This window comes from Anabas testudineus, chromosome 2, assembly GCF_900324465.2.
Source record: "Anabas testudineus chromosome 2, fAnaTes1.2, whole genome shotgun sequence".
NCBI lineage: Eukaryota > Metazoa > Chordata > Actinopteri > Anabantiformes > Anabantidae > Anabas > Anabas testudineus.
Genome location: NC_046611.1, coordinates 17772837 through 17795377, shown reverse-complemented (window position 1 = coordinate 17795377; position 22541 = coordinate 17772837). Strand labels below are relative to the sequence as shown.

At 43.7% G+C, this 22541-nt stretch overlaps 1 protein-coding gene across 1 annotated transcript in view; it reads left to right on the top strand.

Annotated features, from left to right (window-relative positions):
* LOC113164544 (cadherin-6) overlaps positions 1-22541 on the top strand; it is a 51682-nt gene that overhangs the window by 5242 nt on the left and 23899 nt on the right. Inside the window, exon 2 of the mRNA XM_026363886.1 lies at positions 13805-14180. Within this exon, the coding sequence (XP_026219671.1) occupies positions 13944-14180 (237 nt within the window). The 5' untranslated portion in view covers positions 13805-13943. The remainder of the gene's footprint in view (positions 1-13804; positions 14181-22541) is intronic.

Below are 22541 nucleotides of genomic sequence, written 5' to 3'. Positions count from 1 at the left end.
GGAGCAAGTGCATGAAGGAGTGGAGGCGATGTCGGTGGAGGGGCTCAACATTGTCTGTCTGACTTTTGAGAGTTTTGGAAAAAGCAAAGGGAAGCAGAGGGGAAGATGGGTCGGGAAGGGGGGGATAATATTGACTGTCGGATGACGAGAGGGTAATAGGAGATCAGAGAGTCCAGCCGCAGGACAAGGAGCATTAGCGCCTGACTGAAGTACAATGAAGACAGAAGGCAGTGAAGGGAAAGGGTCGAGTGGTGGATAAAAGTAGGGAGACTCTGAAGGAGTGCTATCCTTATTCCAAGAAGAGAGGTACTGTATGACAAAAAAGGCGATAATGATGCTTACTTTACTCCTGCAAGGCAGTCGCTGTGAGAGCTGTCAGCTTGAGGCAACACTGGCTGGTGGGACGCTGTTGGGATGTATGTTAACCCCCCCAGCCACCACTGACAGTATATGATAGATTACGGGTGTGCAGTTACATGTGTGTGTTTGTCTGCAAGTGAGAGACGCTGACAGTGAGGCTGTTTGCGGGCCTTTGTGCGTGCGTGTGTGTGTGTGTGCATATTGAGGTGTGTCTTTGAATGACTTTTTGCGTGTCAATTTTTCTTGGCAGCAGTGATGGCAGAGTGATGTGATTTTCCCCTCTAACAGCCTCCAGGAGTAATGATCCAGGGTATTGCAGGTGACGTGTAACACCTCAACCCAGCGGGCATTGGTGCTGCAAAAGCCTGTCCTTATAGGTTAGGCTTCAGGGAGACTGTTGTCTTGGTGGCAGCGCCATGCACACAGTTCCTCTGTCTCCCAAACCTGTCACCTTCAGATGGGCCCGTCCTTCTGTGGATAATGGTCTCCTGTCTATATTGTGAATGATATCTGGACTCCATTGTGTGGCTGTTTCCTCCTCTGCGCTATTGTCCTGCAGAATGCCTTTGTGAGTTTGTTCTTTTCATTTTTCGTAGAGGTACAATGTGCAAGCAGTATTCTGAGGTGCAGTAAATGAACAGGCAAACACATCAGCAAAGGTCCTATTTACTTTCAGTCCCCAGAGTGAAAAAGAGAGGTTTCTGCCATTGTTCTGCTACCTCTCAAAACATTAGGATGGTTCATTGTGAACGAAAGAAATAGAAAGACCCCCACCACAAACTACCTGCAGAATCAAAGCTTACGTACCATTCTGGGACCATATATTCCTCAGGGAAGGACACAATACAAGCTTTCTGCAGCAACATGGGACATGTAGTACTAACAGCTTGCTTGGGTAGCAGGCTGAATAATACCCAAGCCATTTCTCAGACAGTAGGGGAAACCTGTCCCCTTTGAGAAAAGGTCATTCTTTAAGACACCCAGCAGCTGAACACTGTGCTTTGACATGAATAACTGACAAACTGATGTGTACGGGTCTCAAAGGCCTCCAATTACTGTTTGACGCCGCTGTCCGTCAAAGACAAATGGGGCAGGACCTGCCAGGGGACCTTCAAGTTGCCAGAGTAGGCAGCCTCAGAATCTGCCTCTGTGCCAGAGGAGCTGCAAGCACTCTGCAATAATTGAGTTTGATCTAATGAAGGCAATGCCAAACTTGGGTTATTGTTTGCCCGAGGACAATGCAAGCGAGTTGAATTCGTTGTTGGGAAAGATGCCGGGGGAATTTCTTTGAAATGGAAAAACTGCATTAAACATTCCATTTGTATTAATTATACTATGTCTCTCATTAACATTGGTGTTCGTAGCAGGAGCAGTGCTGCTGGTGATATTGGGCTTAAAGCAGCACTCCAAGCAATAATATTAGAGGCAACCATCCATGCCTGAGGCATGCTGAAAGTACCTGTGATGTCATTGAATGAATGAATATAGCTTTATTCTGAAGCATTGTGTCTAGACCTTTGGTCCTACGAGACATCAGTCACTCAAGTTATTCACCACTAGATTCAATTAATCATAGCCTTAATTCAATCCGATGGTCGAGCCTCCCAGCTGTAAGCCTCTAAGTGGGTTTTAAGGGAGCTGGAGTCTGCTGGTGTACTGTTCTCCAATGCTGAGCTGAAGCGCTGCCTATCTAGCAGGGATTTAGTGACACTCTAGGGGTCAAGGGTTAGACTCACAGAGGCATGTGGAGTGGTTACTTGGGTCTGGCATAGGCTTGGAGTACATGGACAAACAAATACGTAAGCACACACTTGTGCAGTTAGACAGACGTGCAAGAACACGACCTGTACATTCAGCTACCAACCTATCAGCCTCCCACACCAGGAAGCCAGTGGCTGTGGGCAGACGCATGCATGGACACACACACACAGACACACACACACACAATACAATGTCAGAACTCGACCTACAGTAGCAAAAGAAGACACTTGTGAAATGCAGTGTGGATCTTCTCAGTCTCATAAATAATGGACGTTGGTGAAGCATCTGTCAACTTTTCTGTCAACGCTGTTCCAGATGGGAGTCAGACAGGCCAGGCCAAAGCAGCATGTTACATACACATAACAAACCTCCATCTAGTGTGTCTCATGCACCCGCGCCCTGTTTACATCAGCACACTGACACCCGTGCTCACCTACATGCCTCAACCTATCTGCTGATTTATTAGGTCCTGCACCCGACTTCCTCGACCATTTCTTCTCGGACTCGCTGGCCATGCACACAGATTCAATCGTTACAAGGAAAAGAGCAAGCATGCTCCGAACACCTCCCCTTAGTTCAATAAATACAAGTAAAGAAAGACATTCTCTTCTTTATCTAAATATACACATATTCCCCCTCACTTGGTGGTTGGGAGGTGGTTTGTTGACTTAAATATAGCATAGCTTACTTAACATTAAACACTCACTAGGAGTTCCTTTTCAACGTCGCCACAGAGCTTTGCGCCCACTAAGTCATATTTCTTGGCATCTGGCATAGAGAAAGCTGGGTGTGTTGTACATGGGCACAAGGCCAGCAAAGGGACAGCGAGCAAGCAAACGAGTGAGCTCAGAGTCTGTGCACTGGAACAAGTTTCAGCAGGGGCTTGGTCTCTGTCTTGCTTCCCTTCCCCCCTGGCAGCTGGGTCATAGGATGAGTGGGTTAGATGCTGCCGGGTGGCGGTTACTGTACGGTTGCTTTATGGACTAAAGCACTGTCTTCCCGGCCTTGTCGTAATAGAGGATTCAGCTCATAAAGCAGCATCATGATTTGCAATAAGCAGAGTTAGGGGAGAGTAATGAAGGTGTAAATCAACAGAGCCATTCTTTTTTTTCTTCTTCTTTTAATCTGATGTTGGCAGTCTCTCTCTCTCTCTCTCTCTCTCTCTCACTTTCTGTTCTGTCTGCTCCCACCTCATCTGCTTCTTCTCCCTTTTCACTCTCCCTTTGCAGTAATGGAAAGCCTGGCACTCTGTAATAAAGCAGAGTGAGCAGCAGTATTAGTAAACAGTCTCTGCAATCATTCAGCCAAGTCCAACTCCTTTATTTTGTGTTTGTGCGAGGTATTTCATATCCCCGCATGGTGTTGGGGTTGTGGGCGTGGAGGCTAATGAATGAGGATGAAATGAGGAGTATTTAATAGCAGTCTGGGAGAGGCAGAGACTATTTGTTGGGCCTCCTCATAAGAACTCCTTTGTTTTCATTTTTCACAGAGGTTTAGAACAAGAGGGCTTCTCTTTTCAATGGCGGTGTTAAGAATGTAGATGCAAATTTGCTGCATACAAGCTTTGCAAAGAGGAACGGGGACCACACAGCCATCGGCAGGGCACCAGTGCTTGCAGCACTCACTGCCCTTTTCTCAAATAAAGACGTCATCAGAATTTTGAAATGGAGAAGTAAGTTGGATTGGAGGCAATCGTCAAAAGAGAGGGTCCAATACACCTGAGTTAAAATGCCTGGCAGGGAATCATGTTAAAATTTCCATTCCTCGCTCCAAATCGATCGTATGGGTCCCTGCTCTCCAATATCCATGGTCACCTTTGCTATAAAGAAGGGTATTACTTCTTTAATGCAGTGGGGCTTCATTCTGTGACCAGTGAGGAGAGGAAGGAAAAGAAATGTATCTGGTGACCTCAAACACAAAGAAATGATGGCTGAGGATAATGAAAGAAAGTGGCCTGAATATATCGTTTTGCCAGTTCATGAGCAAGATTAGTTGCTTGAAGTCCGCCCATGACATTGGGTTGAATTATTTTCCTCGTCTGCCTGTTTAAGTCTAGGTAGCCTCCGTGGACACGTTAATGCAGTATTGATTGTTTATCTGTAATAACACCATGCTGTTGCTGCGCTAGTGACAACAGTGGTGGGAGGGGGGGAGACAGGAGAGGGTTAGAGAATGTTTGAGGATAGAGGGGAGAGTGCAACGTGTGGTAAGGCGGTGACAGATAACGCACTATACCCGCTTTTGACTGGTGGCTGGTGATTGTGAATCTGTGGGTAAAACGAAGTGGTTGAACATATCCTATCTGGCAATAGTCCAGGTGTGAAATGGGAAATAGAAACTGGGGTGAAAACGTCAGTGCAATGTGGTCGCTGCTCGATAAGGCTGTCTCCTGTCTCCAAATAATTCAATCTCCTGCTCCAACCATTCTGGTAACTGTCCGGTGCCAATGCCATCGTCCACCCACTCTCTGCCCCTGGGCCCAGAGCCCATATGGCCAGCTACAGCGTCTCTCCGTGACCTATGGCCGGGCCTGTTGTTGAGCCAACTCTCCCGAGGAGCTTGGTAATTACAAATAAGCTGGAAGTCACACCAGCCACGAGAAAAGGTGAGTGTGATTAAAGATGTGTGTACAGCAAAGTTCAAGGGGTGCTCTACTGGCATCCAGGCATATTGAATCGTGTGTCTCTGCAATGCTTGGGAATCAAATGCGAACTTGGATCAATCTGGCTTATTTGTTCATTAGAGTCGTCCATTCATCCCATCACAGCGCTCATTTCAGCGATGAGACCACAGTCTCTCAGGGATAACTAGCTGAGGTAAATAAACATGAGTCACAGTTAAGGTCAGAGGAGATCATGGCCGTGTGTTGTTCATCTCAGAGGACTCCTGAATCCCTTTTGACGTGACTGGATTGAGAACTGCGCCTAAAGACCCTTATTTTAGCAACACTGGGGGATCTATTCAAATGAAAAAGCCAGCAAATATCCCCTTTTCATTTCTAGGGGAACATCGCTAATGAAATATGTATTTATACGAAGCATTTGAATTCAGATGCCATTACAAATAGTGTGCCTTATTCTTCAGTGGCATTCATACAATTCATATTATTTTCATTTGTTTTTTTATCCCAAGGCCGGGCTGGCAGAAGTCTGTGCTGCCTGTGACAAATGGCTTTCTTAACACTCAAATGCCTCAGTGGTTTTAGCTGGGTGCAGTTTGAGAAAATTCTGTCCAATTTAAGACGAGTCAAAATCCACAGAATCAGTACACGTCTCCAGCTTTTGAGTGTGTGTGAAGCCTCCACTATTAATAATGTAAAAACAGGTGCTCCTAACTGTCGCTGTGTTATTTTATGGTGGACTTCTAGGAAAGGTCATTACTCTTAGTCGAGGGGGAAACACATTTTCTCTGCACAGCCTTTTATTAGGGCTATATTTTAGGTGTGCGATGTCTTTGTTTTAGCTCCATGTATTATTTAGTGTTGTGTGCCAATTGTGTTTGTAGCTGTCTTGTTGCTGACCTGCTGTTACAGTCGATATACGCTTGAATGGAAATGTGCTTCCACGTCGTTCCCTCTCATGTAATTGTCACAATGGGGAGGCTGAGATAAACGTGGGAACACAACTCTTTCACTGATTTTCAATTCACTGTGCCAAGTTTGACCTTTGTGTAGTTCAATCAATGCATCTGCTTCCAGACACAAACTATTCGTTTAAAAGTAACGGTTGCAACGTGACCTAATATCCTAGTAGGGCGATATTATTAAGAAGTAAACAATAATATTGATAGAGAAATAACAGCTTTTAATTACCTTATTTATTGTATTATTCCCACACTGATGCAGCTCTGGCCTTTTGCTCCAGACTGTGCAGGACTAAATGTACAGAAAAACAGAGTCTCGTGCTTGACTGCACATGGCAAACACTTGGGAAGCAAACACTGATTTGCAAAGAGACGGAGGCTCCCATAACCACTAGTGTATTATCACAAAGACCACAGAGGGGAAAGCAGGAAGCCGGCAGACCCATCCATTGAGCCTGCTCCTTCCTCCCGCCCCCCCCCCCCCCCACCCCCCACCCCCCCCCCCACCCCTCTGCTATTGTCAGTCCCTCACAAGAGAACTGTGTTAGACCACACGGCTGCTGGTGACAAAATGTGCTCCGTTGAGCACACACGAAAGCAAACAGCCGAGGTTGTCTCATCTGTGTCACCAGATGAATGCCATTAAGCTATTATTTCTTTGCTCTTCATGTGCGAGGATGTCTTGTGCCCATTTGTTCTGCTGTTGAGCCAGGCTGACCACATCTGTTGGCCACCAGGGTCCTAGCATTATGAATCTTTGCGAGAGGACATTTAGCGAAATCAAACCTCCATTTATTAGCCCCTAGCACAGGATTGGAGAACTGGCGAGGGGAGATAATGACTTTAAGCTCCCATTTAGTCAATTAATTCTGAGAAGTGGAATCAGACACTGCGCGCTAAAAAGTGAGTCTCTGTTGTTTATGATGACGCTATTGAAAACCATATTTCAGGGCTGAAAGTCATTATTTGGCACTAGAGCTAGAACAAAATGATGCTGCCCTCATACGCTAAGAGAATCAGGAGTGACAGGAGAGTAGGGAACGTTTAAAATAATGTTCTGAGAGAGGGTGCTCTTCAACTGCCATTTTGCTCGATAGTAAACACAGCCACAGACACTGGTGCAAGTTCATAGAAGCCCATCTTTGTTTTTGTCAAAGGGAGGAAGAAAAGCGAGCGAGCTGAAAGACAGAGTAGTGTGTGGAAGAGCTGGCAACCCACAATTTAGTCCAGACTGCGGAGACATAAAATCAAGTGCACTAGAGGAAGGGTTACTTCAGGAGCCCTCTGTGGGTTCTAAACTGGGCCACTCTGACAATGGCGCTGAGAGCTTCGGACTGAGTGATGCTAGTGCTGCTGAATGATGGTGCGGTGGAAATAACTAGAAAACAGGGAAAATAGGGGGCTCTCATTGACTTGGCCCAGATTGTATGATTTATATGGGTTATTTGCTATGCATTTGGGCAGCGAGGCAAGGTAATGTGTTTGCAGTGAGCTCTGGAATGGTGCACTGGAACGAATGCTGTGGGCACACCCCTGCATCTGACAGGGGTACTACAAGCTAATTTGTTCGGATTACTATTAGTCAAAGGCCGAGTGTCACATCTCATGTCATGTATGATCGGGAAATGTGTTAGCCACACCAGCATACCAAAGGTTTCAAAGCCTTAAGCCACCTATTACATGTTTGTGAAGAATACATTATTAATATTACTTCAGATATGTTAGAAGTTTTTGGATAAACATCCTTTAAATGATATTGTAGGAGTAAGTTCAAATGTTGGTAACGCATCTTGGAGTGAAACGTAATGTGCTATTTAGAAGCAGATAGGGGACTTAGAGAGCAGTTAACTAAATCTTGATGCTACCCCGGTGTTGTAGGTTGAATCCTAATTTTGACTCTGGTGTTCTGCACTACAGTGCTGACATTCAGTTCGGTTCAGCTTTGCATTCCAATTTGACTGGGGATTTTCAGCTGTTTATTCGCCAGCGTTTTATGATGATGATTTCTGCCCTCTTCAATCTGAAGGCATGTTTTATTTTCCTTTGTGGTTATATTCCCCCATCTGTCTAAAATCTCCTTTTAGTGATCAATTTCCTTTCCTTAATCTGTGAGGCGTGTGCATCTGTACGTCATAGCAGAGTGGGGTGAAGTTATTTTCAAGACAATGCGGCAATGTGTCTAGACTGTGTTTCTCAGCTAAACAAAAGATCGATATATATTGACAGGGTTGGGGAGGATTTTTTTTCTCTTTGGTCACATCTGTATCTATTTTTCTGCAAGGACAAGAGAGACACTGGTTTTGTTTTTATATTGAGAGCAAAAGTTCATCCAGATACCCAGATTTTGATAATTTGCCATTGGGAACTAGGCTGTGAACCACTAACCCACATGGGCAACAAGACAAATGGGGAGCCCCAGATTTGGGTCGGGCGTACAGTTTCCCAGTTCACACTTAGAATTTACTGTGAATTCCTCCAGCCAGCAGCATGACATGGATTGTGAATTACACCTAATCTGAGTTTGAGTCCTCTTAACAAACTGAGTCGGAAATGAGGCGAGGAGAAGGAAGAAGCAGGAAGGAGGCCAAAAGAGAGCAGAGATGGTGGAACAACCAGCTGCTGACACCTCCACACATTAGCAGCCTTTAAGGGCCTCCTCTGTGGATTGTAACATGACCATGCTACCTGTGGCACCAACGCCAAACCCTCCTTTCCCTCCTCACCCTTCCCTCCCTCATCCCCTGTCTTCTCCCTTGCTCAGCCCCCCTGGCTGACATTCTCCTCTCTCACTTTTAATTGCACCCCTGGGGCTCTTTCTGGGTTGCTGTGGAAGTCTTCGGATCAACGGGCACGATAGGGTGCTTTGCCGTGTCGCTCATATGCCTCGTTAGGGAAAAATAAAAAATAAAAAAAAAAAAAAAAAACACAGGAAGAGACGGTGGGAAAGCTAGAGGAAGGTAAAAAGCGTAGTGAACGAGGAAAGAAGAAGAGCAGGATTACTCTAAGAGGTCACTCCCTAGTCTAGATTAGGCTAAAATGCCATCTGAGCATTTGTGTAACACAGCACATGTGCACTGAAAGGCCATTAGCTTGGCGGATCCAATATGTATTGATGAATGCATTTGTGCGACTCTGTGTCCCCGTCTCTATCCTCATGGTTCTGTATTCGATAAAACCAATAGATAAATTTAATAGCTAATTGCTCTGATTCAAAATATTATCTCATGCAATTCTTTCAGTGTGGAATCACGGGGTGCTCAAAAATCGGCAGCAGGCGCATTAATCTCGCTTACCCAGTGCCCAACGCAATGCACGAGCCTTATTGCTGTACGGCAACTCCGCACAATCTGTGACAGGCAATTTAAAGCAATTTACTTTTTTCACTTCTTCATCAAGCGTTTTTTCTAATGCAATTAAATGGCACATGACATGAAGCAAAGTCGGGCCAGACGAGGGAGCGAGACAAAGAGAGAGTGAGTGTGTGTGTAAGGAGGGAGAAAATAAAGGCAGCCTTGTGCTTGTTGTAAACACTGCCTCTTAACTGGGAGAATATAATTATGGTGTCATGTTCTATTACACACCTTCATTATGACGATGGTGCTCCCTGAGAAAGCGAACAGGGAAAAACGAGACCTGTGGCTCTTTTTCAAAAATCACCGACTGCGACAGGCATTTCGAGGAAGATGGCTGTGAACAAGAACACACTCACGCTTTCTTTGGCACTTTGTCTGTCATGGCTGCACAGTGCTGTTCCACTTTATGTTTCTTAGAAGGAAAATTTCAAGTTATTACAACAATGTGGTTCAGAACATCATTGAGCCTGGTTTTAATAACATAGGTAACTGTCCATGTTGCAGTGATGTGCTGCATCAACTTATGAAGGACCAAAGAACAGGAGCATAATGTGTATTAAAAACACAAGGCACCAAAGGTCAGAGGTAAACTTAGTGGATGTCTATTGCTCTGACTTCTTTGCAACGATACCCCATTGTCATTTATCTTACTAAGATGGTCCCAACAGGTATAAAGGCCAACATTATGACAATACAACTTGAAAGAAACTAGAAACTTCTGTAAGTCTCACTCCCATTGTCATACAGTACAATACAGAAGCAGGTTTTCTGTCATTGCCACTGGGCTACATGTGTCACTATAGCACTCTTAACCTGCCGTGACAATTTTTGACGAAGCAAAATAAAGCTTTAGCTGACTTACTCCTGGTTGTGGCTCCTTGTCAAGAGAATTATCAGGGCACGGAGCGGTACAATATGGCTTCCAGTGTGTGACAAATTTGGTCAAGGGGCAAACGCTCCTTGGGGACAGTAGAGCCCTCCATACAGTGAAAGCATTAGCTTTCCACAGTGACATTATGAAGAAATCTATTGGAAATGCTGGCTTCCCAGTGCTGAGGGACTCGAGGTAGAAAGCTTCATGAGTCTACCCCAGAGACTAACTGGTATTTCCAACCATGCTGAAGCCTACAGCAAATCAATAGCTCAAAGTCCCACAAGCTCCTCACCGTCGTCAATTAAGTAAATTCATAAAGTCGAGTGTGTTGGGAGCTAGGAGAGGAAAATTAAATGGGAAATACTAGAGACAGGGAGAGAGAAAATTGGGAAAAATCATCCAGTCATCTTGCAAATCTGGAAAGGAAACAGCGCTTCTGCCATGAGACTGCTTAGAGGACTTAGGGACTATTTCTACTATTTCTCTGCAGGCGTTATTAAGAAGCCTGACAGTCCGTCTCACTTTCACCTGCTTCCATCAGCACACGTACTGTTGACCTCAGAGTCCCCCCCCACCCCCCACCCTCCCTGTGCTGAGCCAGGCAGAGGACACATGCAAAGTGACTGGCTTTCAGCGAAAAGCCCAGCGATAATGCATATCAGCTCGGGCCGATGCAAGCAAAGTAGGCAGAGACAGGGGGATGGGATGTGTGGGATGTGGAGGCAGCAGGGGGAGGGTAGGGGTGAGACGGAGGGTGGTGGAGTGCTATAAACTGCAACGCATGAGGGAAAAGAGAAAGAGGGGACCTAACCCCCAGCTTCAACCACTTGCAATTTGCCTCATAAGGGGAAAGCAGGGCATGCCTTCGCTGCCTCTAGAAGACAGGTAGCTTAATGGATGGGTCGGTCTCCCAGCCTGACTGCTGACGCTGCTCTGACAGGACGTTTCTACCTCTCCTTCACTCCCTCCCCGTCCTCGTTTGCCCCCTTAGTGCTGTCACGGTAACTACATGTGATTTAAAAAACTTTTAGCAAGTGTCCCCTGCATGCTGAGTCATCTTCTCATACAGAGGACGAAAACAAATGCGGGGACCGGGCTGTTAACCGGATAGAAGGCGTTCACGAAAGACAGTTTGAGATTTACAGGTACAATATGCAACTTTTTGAAATGAAAATAGCAGCAGAAGCTCTATCCACCTTCTTCCAGCTCTAACTATGTTTCAGAGAGTACGGGACTATGAAAGTACAATAATTTTTTTGTATTTGTATTTGCAGCTTTCAAACTTGAGCCAGTTCTGAAAGAATTAACTCAATATATCTGTTTTAAAAATAAACAAGACCAGAAAAATGACAAAACTAGCCTTCCACTAGACAACAGAAACGTTATAGACTTTGAGTGTTTTATTAGCTGTCTTATCTATTTCTTTTATTCCCTCTCTGTCTTTTTTTTTTCTTGTGTAAAGCAACGAGTACTTTCAGAAGTGCTACATACAACAGACAAACTTTGCTTTGTTTGCTAGTGAGCTATCGCTGCGGCAGCTCTCTGTTTGACTTCTTTTTCACTGGATTTGCGAGGACCCCGACGTGGGTAAACTGCAGCAAAGTAAGGTGCATAACACCGCTGGTGATTAAAAAAAACAGCTGACAGTCGACGAGCGCCGTTCCATGACGTTGGAGCCCGTGCCCTCGGTGCACTCTGAAATGGGCTTGTAGGAGTGGAAGTAAACAAAACAGTCAAACTGTCTTTATGAACCGGTGGAACAAACAGAACCAAATAGCTGTAAACACAACCGCCGTATCAAACTCTCCATTACATTTTGAACCAAATCCTTCTCTAGCACTAACAGTTTGACAGACTGGCGCAGGAGTGAAATATGCAGCTACTGTATTTTGTTTATCGAGCCAACAAAGGCGCCCAGCTGACATCAAAACCCCTGTATGAACGTTGCTACAAAGCCATCCCAGTCGATGTGGTGAGACATCTGTTCATACAAAGCTCAGTGGTTGTTCTGATAGTTTTCCTTCATTTGTGTGGTATCAGATTTTCAGATACTAAACTTAGCACTGGTATCCAAGACGAAAAAAAAAGGTGCTATTGTGACAGCGCTACTGTCTCCACTCCCCTCCGCTGACACCTTTCCTCTCGCTCCTCTTCTCTTGCTCCATTTCCCTCTCTCCCTTCACTCTGTCTGGCTCCATTTCTGCATGCAGGTCAGGGTACTTAATTCATGTCCAGAGACGTCGTTGCCTCATTCCCCAACATACTGTGCGAGGGAAGTCAACCAGACCTGCCATACTGGGGCTAGACTTCCACACCCCTCCCCCTTCATCCGCCCTCTGAGAGCGTGCGATACAGGAGAATGTTGTAGACGCTCCCCAGCGACCCACTGATAACCCTCCTACCAAACCCCAGCCGTGGAACACTGGCGGCCTGGATATCGCCCAGCCTGGGAGGAATAATGAGAACAAAAGCAGAATACATGGCCTTCTTTCTCTTCCTGCCTACCCCTCCTCCTCCTCCACCTCTTTCTTGCGCACCTCCTGTTCCGTTCCCTTCTCACATTTGCCAACATGTTTTGCATTGGTGTTCCCGAGTGCGGCGGATGGAGAGAAGGTGGGAAAAATGATCGAGAGACAGGGAGCTGAGATATTCCGCTGCCCACGTCAGGGCCTTTCTCTGTGGTTTGCAAACAGTCATTTTGTTCTGTATCTTTACACTGATCTTAAGGTAATAAACTGGGGTTGACATTGCCCAGGGTCTCCATTGGCATTCTGCTGCGTCTGATAACAAAAGTGTGCCGAAGCAGATTGTTTAAAAAGATAGTATGGGGCGCTCCACATCGAGCCTTACACTCTATTAGATGTTGATTCAGGGGCTTAATGCAGATAAAGTAGAGCTACACATGCTGTACAAGATGTAAGCCCATACATTGATGTGTAAAATTTCCAATCCGATATTTATCAGGTTCTGCGGCACTCAGCCCATCTGTCAATCAGGTGACAAACATTGAAAATACAGTATGTGTGTGCACAAGAATGAATATCAGGGCTCGAGTACATGTGAACAAGTGTGTAAAAATCTTCTGCTTTGAGTTTTTCAGTGTACCGATGACTTAAAGAGTGGAAACATCTTCATTTCATATTGATTTCAAATGCAGAAAAGCTGCAGATCTTCACACCTCAGAAGCCGAATTCAAGTGAAAGTTTCACATTTTGATGTTTATCTGATAAGTGAGTCGGCAGAACAGAATCGCTGAGTCATTCGTTCAGCGCTTTATGGAAAGTCAGTTTAGGGGCCAAAATGTCTGAAGGCAGTAGGGAATGAAAATGAAAAACATAAGCAAGGAAGCAAAGGTAAAAATGAGCCAGACAGAAATAATAAACTAGAAGTCTGAAAGGCTGTAAGCAAGAATTTGTGTATCAAATTGTTCAATCATTGTGCATTTGCCTTTGAATTTCAGCAACATCTTGACTTAAGGCAGGCTTATTAAGTGATTGCCTTGTGTGTTTACCATTCCCACATCTTCTTACTAAAGCGGAAACTTTCAGAGCTCAACCTGCAGCGTGTAACGTTTTCTGATTCTGGACTGTTCTGTACTTTTTGGTCATAAATTAACATCATAGATCTTTGTTGATGTTTTAGGAAACACTTGAAGCGTACAGTATATTTAGACGGAATCTATCTTTTTCATTTTCTTGTCACTCTACACTGCACTTGACCTAAATTTGAACTGTACAGCATCTTTAAGAAGCCTGGGACTCAGCTGGGTCTGTCTTGACTACAAATAATGAAACAAACTGAGAGCTTGTGCAGTAACAAATTGCTGCCTCCTCTCCCTGTATTGACACTCTGTTTTTCTGTGTAAACGTTCCAGGTGCTGGTTGCTGCCCTGTGTGAGACTCGGGAACCTCTTCTGCTTCAGTAGATTACAGCATGAGGACTGATTCGATACTCTGACCACTGGGCACAGACTGCCGAGCGGGGAGAAGACAGAAGGCTGTGGCGCTGTGGCGATGGATAGAAGGAAAGTTTGCGTACTGATGGTGCTGTGGGCCATAGCCCACCTCAGCTCTCCAGGGTATGGGCTCAGGGCCCTGCGAAGGACTACAGGGGGGCACAGGGGGTCTGCTGGACTGACAGGACAGGACGCCAACGGGGTGCCGCTCAGGCGCTCCAAGCGAGGTTGGATGTGGAACCAATTCTTTCTGTTGGAGGAGTACACCGGAACAGACATGCAGTATGTCGGAAAGGTAGTTCAAGAATATGTTTCTTCTTCTCTTGTAGACTGCAACAGTTGTTTTTTCGAATTACCGCGGCTTCATGTTTAATCATCATAATCTTTAGATACAGACTAAAAACTGCAACACAGTATGAAAGCGCCCCACCAACAACAACACACAAAACATATTAAAAATATCTAGTCAACACAGATTTCTTTCTGGGTAAAAGCAACACAGATGAGTCAGCACTTCGGACAGGTAGAAGCCTGAATTTGGTGAAGAAAAAGAGCACCACATTTAAACATTACACAACTAAAGAGTACTGGCACCACCATAAGCCTGATACAGAATGTCCGAAAACCACCACCGAACTTATCACTTTAGGAGCAAAAGACAAAGCAACAGCATAAATCTCACATAAAGTCTAACTGTGCATCAGATCTACAGCTTTCAGTCTCCTGGAGTCTCCCTTGTTATCCAGTGTATTTTCCTCAATTGCTATTGTTTGTGTATTCTGCTGGGGATTTCATTTTTTTAGTTTGCACAAAGCCACTGTCAACACAACTTGAACTTTTTACATGCCGACATTTGAAAAGTTGCTATTTCTGTTCATTTAAAAATGTCTCATTATGTACTGTCTTGTCAATACATATTTATGAAGACAGACTTCTGCTGTTTCTTTTTAAAAATCCTTCCCATCCATCAAACCAAATGAATGCACATTTCACCAGATATTTCTTCATTTGCATATTACAGCCAAACACAGCACAACAAACACAATCCGAATGTTTGATAAAAAAAAAAAAAAAAAAAAGTTTAGTCTCTATAATATGACTATAGAGGGGGGAATCCTGACCACCTGTGCTACCTTTTCTTATTACATTTTTACATTTCACATAACACAATCATCCTCTACAATCTTTACACTCAAAGGAAAGGACGTTAATGAGATGCTTCAGAACAAATAACGTTTCGCCCATGAGTGTGTCATTCTGTCTGTAAGAATACAAGAATCATCTAATCATCTGATAGTAGACATGACGTGATACTCCGATCGGCTAATGCTCATATATCGGACTTCCATCCATCCGTCCTCGGGCTTTGTTTGCTGTTGGATGTCCAATATATTTAGTGCTTACTGTCAGCTCTGCGGCTGCCTGCACAATGTCTATTCCACTCACATCAAGCCTTTGCTAAAGCGGCCGTCTTGTCCTACAGTAAAATATGACTTCTCCTAAGGTATTATTTGTTCAACAAAATGAAAACACAGTGTCGACCCAGATAACATTGGGAGATGTACAATAAGATGGGCCAAATAATGCTTGCTTTACATGCAGCAGAGCGAAAGTCAAGATATCAGTCTCCTCTTCCAACCTACTGTAATTGAGGAGATTGTGAGGCATCGTGGCAAGGTCAGGACGGCTGAGGAGGAAGAAAGGCTGTTTTGTGCGAGGAGTTGAATGGGGCTAGTGCTTTGCATTCCTATCGTGTGTCCACCGAGGATAGAGTCATCCAACCAAATGAGATTCTGCAACATACAACCTCCCCGAGTGAGCGATGACTTTCAGCCCTGGTCTAAAAGGATTACAACACCCGCTTATGGTCTGAGGCAAGCAAATACGAGAAAGTACAAAAAAAAGTTGAAAAGAACAAAAAAAAACAAAACAAAACAAAAAAAAAACATGAATGATTGTGAGTGAATGAAGATCAAAAGTAAGTACCAAAGCATGATCAAACCACTTCGTCTTTAGAGAGTAGTGATTGATGTGCCACTCGTCCTTTCAGCTTGTAAAAAGACTAATAGCGAAAGAAGAATGGATTATCTTAGTGCGCTATACATTTAGAGAGCCAGAGGCCGCGGCCTGAGAGCCTGTCTCCTGAAGAAGCCATTAAGGCATCAACCTGCGAGCACCACACTTAATCACGACTCCGAACGCTTGTTGTTTCGCCCAAGTACATGCAGCTGGGCGCTTTGCTTCATTGTGTGCTCACTAGTCGGTTGTCACACAGGACAGCAGCATGTAGAACTTATCTGATTGCAATTACTGTTTGTTAATTGCTAGATAAAGTACAAGTGATGAATGAGGCCCTAAAGGGAATTAATAGCTTTTCAGTTGAACACATGGTTCATCTGCATGTGTATCCTCAGGTGGAGGCCATATTTTTTTTTTTTTTTACAAAGAAGCGGGTCTAGAGGAGAAAGGAGAAAAACTACGAGAGGCACAAAAGAGAAGGTTTTGTCATTGCAAGTGACATCATGGCAACCAGAGAACTCAGCATGGAACAAAACCACTTTTGTCTGTGCTGAAAAAATGAATTGGAAATAACACAATGGCAGGTTATTATAAACAAGGGAGCAGCTCTTGACACATAGCAAAAGATAGAATGATGAAACTGCACTTGAATTACAAAATCCCATCTCCAGTTATTTGGTAAACTCAATCTCTCCCACTTGTTTTTTTTTCTTTCTTTTCATATATATATATTTTTTTTTAATGACGACTTTATCGAGTTGTGAAGCGCTAACAAATGAAATTGCAATCTTTCCTGAACAAGTGTAAGAAAAGCAGTTGGAACAGGAAGAAATTAGGTAAAGCGATGGAGATGAGAGAGAGAAGCAGACTCTGGCAGTGTCTTGCTGGGGAGCTGGTTGGCTGCTAATCGTGCTAATCTTGCTGTATTGGCCAATTATTTTTTTTTTTTTTTCCTTGCAGGAGGAGAATCGTGCACTCTCTCTCATTAGCAGGCGAGCTGCATACGGGCCTCAGAGGGCCCGGGCTGTCACTGGGGGAAGAGAATGTTTGTTTATTTCATTATTTCTTACTTTACTAAAGGGCACATATCCACTGAAAATGGTTAATGGCCTGTGGTTGAGGAGTGTTTGTGCTGCACTATCATATCTCATAAAGTATTTACAGCCCTTGATAGGCCCCAGTGGTTCTGGGCCTGCTGGGTAGACTCCTCAACATAGTCCCTAGCAAGTGAGCAATGTTCTATGCATGTGAACAAACACACCGACACACACCTGCAAACACTAGCCTCCAGTAATGGGCTAGAATTCAGAGGAAGGAAAGAGAGGCAGATGAATACAGACATATTAAGCTTCCCAGTCCTGTGACTCAACGGTTGAGGCGACCTGGGGGAAAGATTTGAGCATCTTATGGCAGCAGAGTGGAAAGGTGCAGGGATTTGTGTGTTTGTTTGGTGGGGGTAGGGTGATTTTGGGTCTATGTTCATGCGCCCCCCTCCCCATTACCAGCTGCTCACCTTGGCAAAGAGGCAAGGAGTTTGCAATATGGCACAGGCTTGGCTGTACCCGCGCCATGGCAACCCCTACGGTCTCCAGCGGCGACCTGGAGCACACATTGGCAGTGTTTGTTGATTAGGCGATAAGTTCCTGCTTGTGCGCGGGGAGGAGGCGGCTTCAATTATGCTCTTCTCCTTCTCAGCGTGAGCAGCGGAGGGAAGGGTCTGATGAGGTCATGCAGCGACGAGGCCCTGCAAACATCTGTCTGACAATGTTGAAAGGGCGAAGCGATGTCTGAGCGACATACAGCGACATGGCCGTGGAGCCTTGCTAATTTTTTTCCCCTGCTATCACCTACCTACTACTGGTTCACACACCAGCTGGTAATGTCATGGTGAGATTAATTCATTTTCTATAATCAAACAGTCAGTTTTCTCAGCAATCCAGTATTTTGTTGGCCAAGCTGTATTCAAATAAGGGGGAAATTAATATGATGGCAAAGCAGGGCGGTAGCCAAGATTTTTTATATACTGAGGTCAGCAGCCCTGCAGCAAAATTACCATGAAATACATATTTGATCATAAAAAGAAACAACAAAAAAAAAAATGTTTTCAGAAACAAATTAAGTAAAAATACTTATTCTACACTACCAGATTTACATGTTAATAAAAGACAGGCAGTTTGAAGATACTGAGTCTAACACAAATACTAAATCAGCCTTTAAAAAGACAGGAAATGCACTTTGTGTGTAACTGTAAAATCCAAACATCACATCAGTTAAAACCCTCTAAATACTCAGTAACACTGAGGACATGACCTCAGTGTCCTAATTCGGAGCCACGGCCCCGTAGCAAAGTAAATACAATCTGTGGAGAATTGTCCGCAATTAAAATATAGCATGCTGTAAACTACGCATGGGACGCAGAGTGAAAGATGTCACATGTTGACAAGACAGACATGTATGTTGACTGGATGTTAGTGATAGACGTGCATTTGCACCTTTATGTCTCTGCAGCTCTGACCACATATCTCAAGTTTACACATCATCACACATTTGATAGGCTATTTTTGTGCACAGTCTGAGGCTACCATCTGGCTACATAGAAGGCAGCCAGTTCTCGACAGGCCAGGACACAAGGCCTTAAAGGCTAACTGGCTAATTGCCCTAGCAGTTCATTTCCAGTGCCATCTTTTTGGCCTAACTCAAGTCAAGCACAAATGGTGACCAGATCCTGTCTGCCCTAACATTTGCTGTACTTGAAGCTGATTAATTTCACAAACAAAGACAGCTCGCTCATAACTTCTCACGCACAGATGTCTGATGAGTACCACTTCACTTCTCAGCTCACTTCAGATGTAGAAGATGAAGCACATAGGAATAGAAATAAATGTCTTGTACTGTGATAAAATGCCAATATTGAAAATGTTATAGTATCATTTTACAGAAAAGGCTGATTGAGTGAAGAGTTTTGATTCATATAGAGTGTCATTGATGATATAATGGTTTAAATAAATGCTTAATAGTTTGCTTCACAGCAAAGAAACATTGCTTTCTGTAACTGGGTCCTTATTTTCTCAAAACATAATATTGCATTCTGTTTCTAACGCATCACTTGTTTAATTGTTCTTGATTTCGGTTCAGCAACTTTCTTTCTTCTGGAGGAAAACACAGGACACAGAGCTTAAATAGAAAAAAATAGTTATTATTTACCCCGCAAAAATACAAATAAATATGAATCATCAAATTAGGGTCCAAACTGGTTATTACAACTTAAATTTGAAAAGTGATAAAAATAAATCACTAACTCAAAATAGACTGAATGAATGACAGAATGTGCAACATGGGCCAAACCAGTCACAGAATGAAAGGATGGACTTGATACAGTAAAGAAACTGCAAATAATCAGTAGACAGTCTGCTGATTTAATATTTTCTATTATTTTACTGCAAAAGAACTTCAAGCCAATAAAGGTTAAAGTTAACAACATCAAACAAAAACCTGTATACCCTCATCTCCCCTTAGTTTAGTAGGCACTTGGTACAGTCCAGGCCTAGTTGAAGGTATTTAAGCCCGTAGTAGGCCTCAGTCCAATCTTTTGCTTGGATGAACATCTGTGGACCAGCAGAACGGTAAATCAAGAAAAAACAAAAAGATATTCCAATAATATAATGTAGCTGAAACAGACATTAGGCAGAAATGAGCCAGATGCTTCACTGATGACTTTTTGTGCCTAAAACAATAAACATAATGCTTAAATCAGATGTGTTGCTTTTTAATTCAGTAAAAGTCGCTTATAGCCAAAAAACTTAAATGTGAGAAACTAAGGGAACTTGTAATGAAAGTTAAAGAGAGTGGAAAAACTTTAGAAGAAAGGGGGAACAGCTAGCCAACGTCTGTTAAAGAAGATACAAAACGAAACTCATGTTAGCTTCTGGTGCTCGTGTATGTTTGCTATGCTATGCTAAAATCGACTTTTATGCACTTTTAGAAGTTAGCATGTGTGCTTTTCAGATGATGTTTTGACTCTGACTTTGCTAAACACATCTAAAGTTCACTAATTTGATTTGTACAAAACCCAAAATATAAAACCACTTATGTGCGAAGTGTACTGATTGGCAGTGTAGCCATTTTCCATACAGGTGAGAGCAGGGTCAGTGTTTTCTTAAATTCCCATTTACTACTTCATGAAAGTAACATTTTCTTTACATCTGCATCAGAAAATAAGGCCTAGTTCAGATAGAACCACTTTTTTTTCCCCAATTTTTGTTTGTCATCTTTCTTGGAAAAGACCAAAAGTCCCAGTGTTAATAGATACAGCGTCATGCTCTCCGCCTCTTTCACGATTTGGTACCGTAGGAGGGCAGAGGAGAAAAGGCTAGCTATTGATGTGCCAGGGCATTTTGGTGACTGTACTGAATGCACATGTGGCTTTCTTTTCTCCCCCTGTGACAGTTTAATTGTATTTTCAATATAAATTGATCAAAGGGCCATTGTGAATGCACGTTGGGCTGCCACATTGATTTCCAGGAGAGGCTTTTTTTTCCCCCCTCCCTCCTCTTAATTTGAGTAGAAAGGCAGCAGTAAATTCTCCTCACCAGCAAGGTGGGCAACTGGGAGGGACGGGGTCACAGCAGCAGGCGCGGGAGTTCGATACTTTCAGCTGCCTTCTAATATCCTTCAGGGGAGTGAGGAGGAAATCTTCGCTACCGCAACATCTTTCTGTTTCCATAGAAATGACAGTCGACACAGCATATGTCACACTGTCTATCTCACATCTCAGCCGAAAGCAGAGGACTCGATGGTTATTAACTGAAATGTCGTGCCGGCCGAGATAGGCAGCTTGATAGACAATCATAGAAAAGGACATTGCAGCTATAACAGCAGGAGGAAGATAATAATGTTGAAGTGGATTGTTTTCAGCCAACTGAGTCTCTGTTTAGAAGCACATACTGTAAAGCACAACAGAAAACAAATACAATTCTGCAGGATATTCTCCTGGCTTGGTTAGACAGAGGAAAAAAAAAAAAAAAAAAGAGTTGTTTTGACCAGAATTCAAGTGGGTGAAAGAAACAGTGCTCCACTCTAGATCCTAATCCGAAGATGCCAAAATTCTGCAACACACTCAACTGGCTCGGCTAGACACAGAAATGAATGAAAACAGTCTTTTTTTTTTATTTATTCGAGCATTCGAGCAGGCGAACAAAAAGTGTTAAAGATGCTAATCCACAAAGCTGTTCATCTCACATGTGCCAGCTTTGCCCTGATAAAACGGCATGAATTAGTAAAGCTTCCGAGCACCTGGAATGAAAAGCTTTTTTTTTTATTTTTTATTTTAATATCTGAGGAGAAGGGAGAATTTGCAGCATGCTACCATGTGACCCGGCTGCCATGCACAATATCCCCCGCTCAGTCTGTCCGCCGGTGGAGCCAAGAATACTTGTAGACGCGACAACTCGCGCTGAAAGGGAAGATGCATTTGAAGCGTCAAAATCAAACACTCCTGCTGACACTTGAGTCAACGAGGTGTCGATAACAGACCTCAGAATTACCTCCTAGCACCCACATATCAGGGTGTACACTTAGATGCTGTTTGCCTCGATTTGTATTCAACATATTTGCCCATGTCTGCAAACATGCGCCCTTGATTTTGCCCTTTACCTCCCCCTGCAATTATTACCATGTCCTTGGTTATTAAAAGGGGGGAAAGGGAAGTAAGCAGGCAAGCAGTGGGAGGGGAAATGACTGGACAAGCTTTTGATGAGTTCTCTGAGATAAATATGTTGGGGGGATTTGGTGGTGGAATTAAAATGTCAGAGCATGCTAAGCTGCTGTTCATGCAGAAAAAAAATTAAACAGGAGATGGAGAGGGACAGAGCAAATACTAATGAGAAGCTCCACAGACAAGTGGACTCTCGTGGTCCTCTGGCACGTTGGACATGTTGCTGATCCATCAGGGATTGGCAGACGGCAGACGTGCACGCACTTGGGCTGGTCCTTTACAGACTTTGACCCAGTGTCGTTCTGTTTTGCAGCACTGTAAAAATGCCACCAAGCAGCAAAAAAAAAAAAAAAAAAAGCATGATGACAACCTGCATGTAACAATACGAATAAATACAGCGTTTTAAATGCTCCGGCTGTGTGTTTTCTTCTTGGCAGGATGTGAATTTCACAGAGACGAGGTGAAGCCACAAATGTGTATCGTCAATGACAGTTTACTAAAGATGATATGAATCTGTTAAATAACACCAAACGCACTTATCAAAGCTGTCGGTGTTTGTTTGCCAGGGCCCAGATTGGTCAGATCATTGATATGTGCAGTCTATCAGAAATACCTAAGTGGAAAACTGTGATTCTCTTTTGAAAATCTTTTGTTGACATCTCTGGTACAAAGTGCTTATTGCTGGGATGTTTTTTTTTTTTTTTTTTTTTTTTTTGCACTCAACTTCTCAGAAATCACCTATCAAGCAAAACCTGCAGCCAGAACTTTGATGTTTTATTTTTATTTTTTAACTTTATGTAGATGAGCTCACTGTGGCTATTTCTGCTCCTGCTGCTTGGGAGATTTTTTCCCTGGAAAGAGCTACCTGACACTTGGTCTTCATAGGAGCAAATTAAGCTTTCATTAACCGAACTTTGAGTCACT